An 898-nucleotide genomic window follows, 5' to 3' on the forward strand; every position below is an offset into this window, starting at 1 on the left:
AAAGAGCATGATTTAGAGTGAGACGAGTATATCAATATTCAAGACCTGATAACATTGCTGACCCTCTATTTTCCCATCTGTAAAATAGGAATAACAATACCTACCTCAGAGTTGCACTAGTATTTGCAAGAGATTGTTGGGAGACTTCAGTGAGATGATGAAATTACTATCCTTTGTTACTATAAAGTGGCACACCACTTATTTATATAATTCTGAAAGGGATACCAACCTTCTTCCAGGACAAAGCTCTCAAGCGCTATCTGATGATGAGCATTGACCAGAGGCAAAAGATGCTCAAAAACCTCCGTAAGACCAACTACAGTGTCTTTGAGAAGACGTGCAAGGACCTGGGGATTGAGTACATCTTCCCCCCTATGTACCACCGAAAAGCCCACCGCCGCTGGGTGACCAAGAAGGCCTTGTGCATTCGGGTATGAGTCCAAATTGCTGCTTTGGTTGGTCCCGTTCTGGGACTGTGATGGAAAGAGCAAAAGGGAGGGGTTATTACTTTCTGATAAAGGCGTGGAACTGGCGCCAAGGCCTTAACCCCATGCAGAAAGGCTGTGTTGACCAGCTAGGGGAGTCAGTTCGCAGCCCGTTTGCTCCCAGTCAGAGTTTTTACATAGAATTACGAAGTCTTTTTTTTGTAATCTCCAGGTTTACCAGGAGGCTCAAAAGCTAAAGAAGCAAAAAAGGGCCTTAAAAGCAGCAGCAGCAGCCAAGAAACAACGCCTGATGAACCCAATGAGCTCTCCCAAAGCTGAAACAGAGGCAGTCAAGGAAAACCAATAAATTTTGTTGAAGTTTTATCTTTCTGTCTTGAAGAATAATAGAAGGTGGGGCTCTTTGTGGCCTGAGGAGTTCATTCATTCATTGTCATTCAGCTCTGGGATCCAAG

General features: G+C 44.2%; 1 protein-coding gene across 1 annotated transcript in view; it reads left to right on the top strand.

Annotated features, from left to right (window-relative positions):
• MRPS15 (mitochondrial ribosomal protein S15) overlaps positions 1-809 on the top strand; it is a 6,447-nt gene extending 5,638 nt beyond the window's left edge. The window contains exons 7-8 of the mRNA XM_006777285.2: positions 240-431; positions 658-809. Of these exons, the coding sequence (XP_006777348.1) occupies positions 240-431; positions 658-792 (327 nt within the window). The 3' untranslated portion in view covers positions 793-809. The remainder of the gene's footprint in view (positions 1-239; positions 432-657) is intronic.
• Positions 810-898: the final 89 nt, after the last annotated feature.

Source organism: Myotis davidii, unplaced genomic scaffold (genome assembly GCF_000327345.1).
Source record: "Myotis davidii unplaced genomic scaffold, ASM32734v1 scaffold88, whole genome shotgun sequence".
Classification (NCBI taxonomy): Eukaryota; Metazoa; Chordata; class Mammalia; order Chiroptera; family Vespertilionidae; genus Myotis; species Myotis davidii.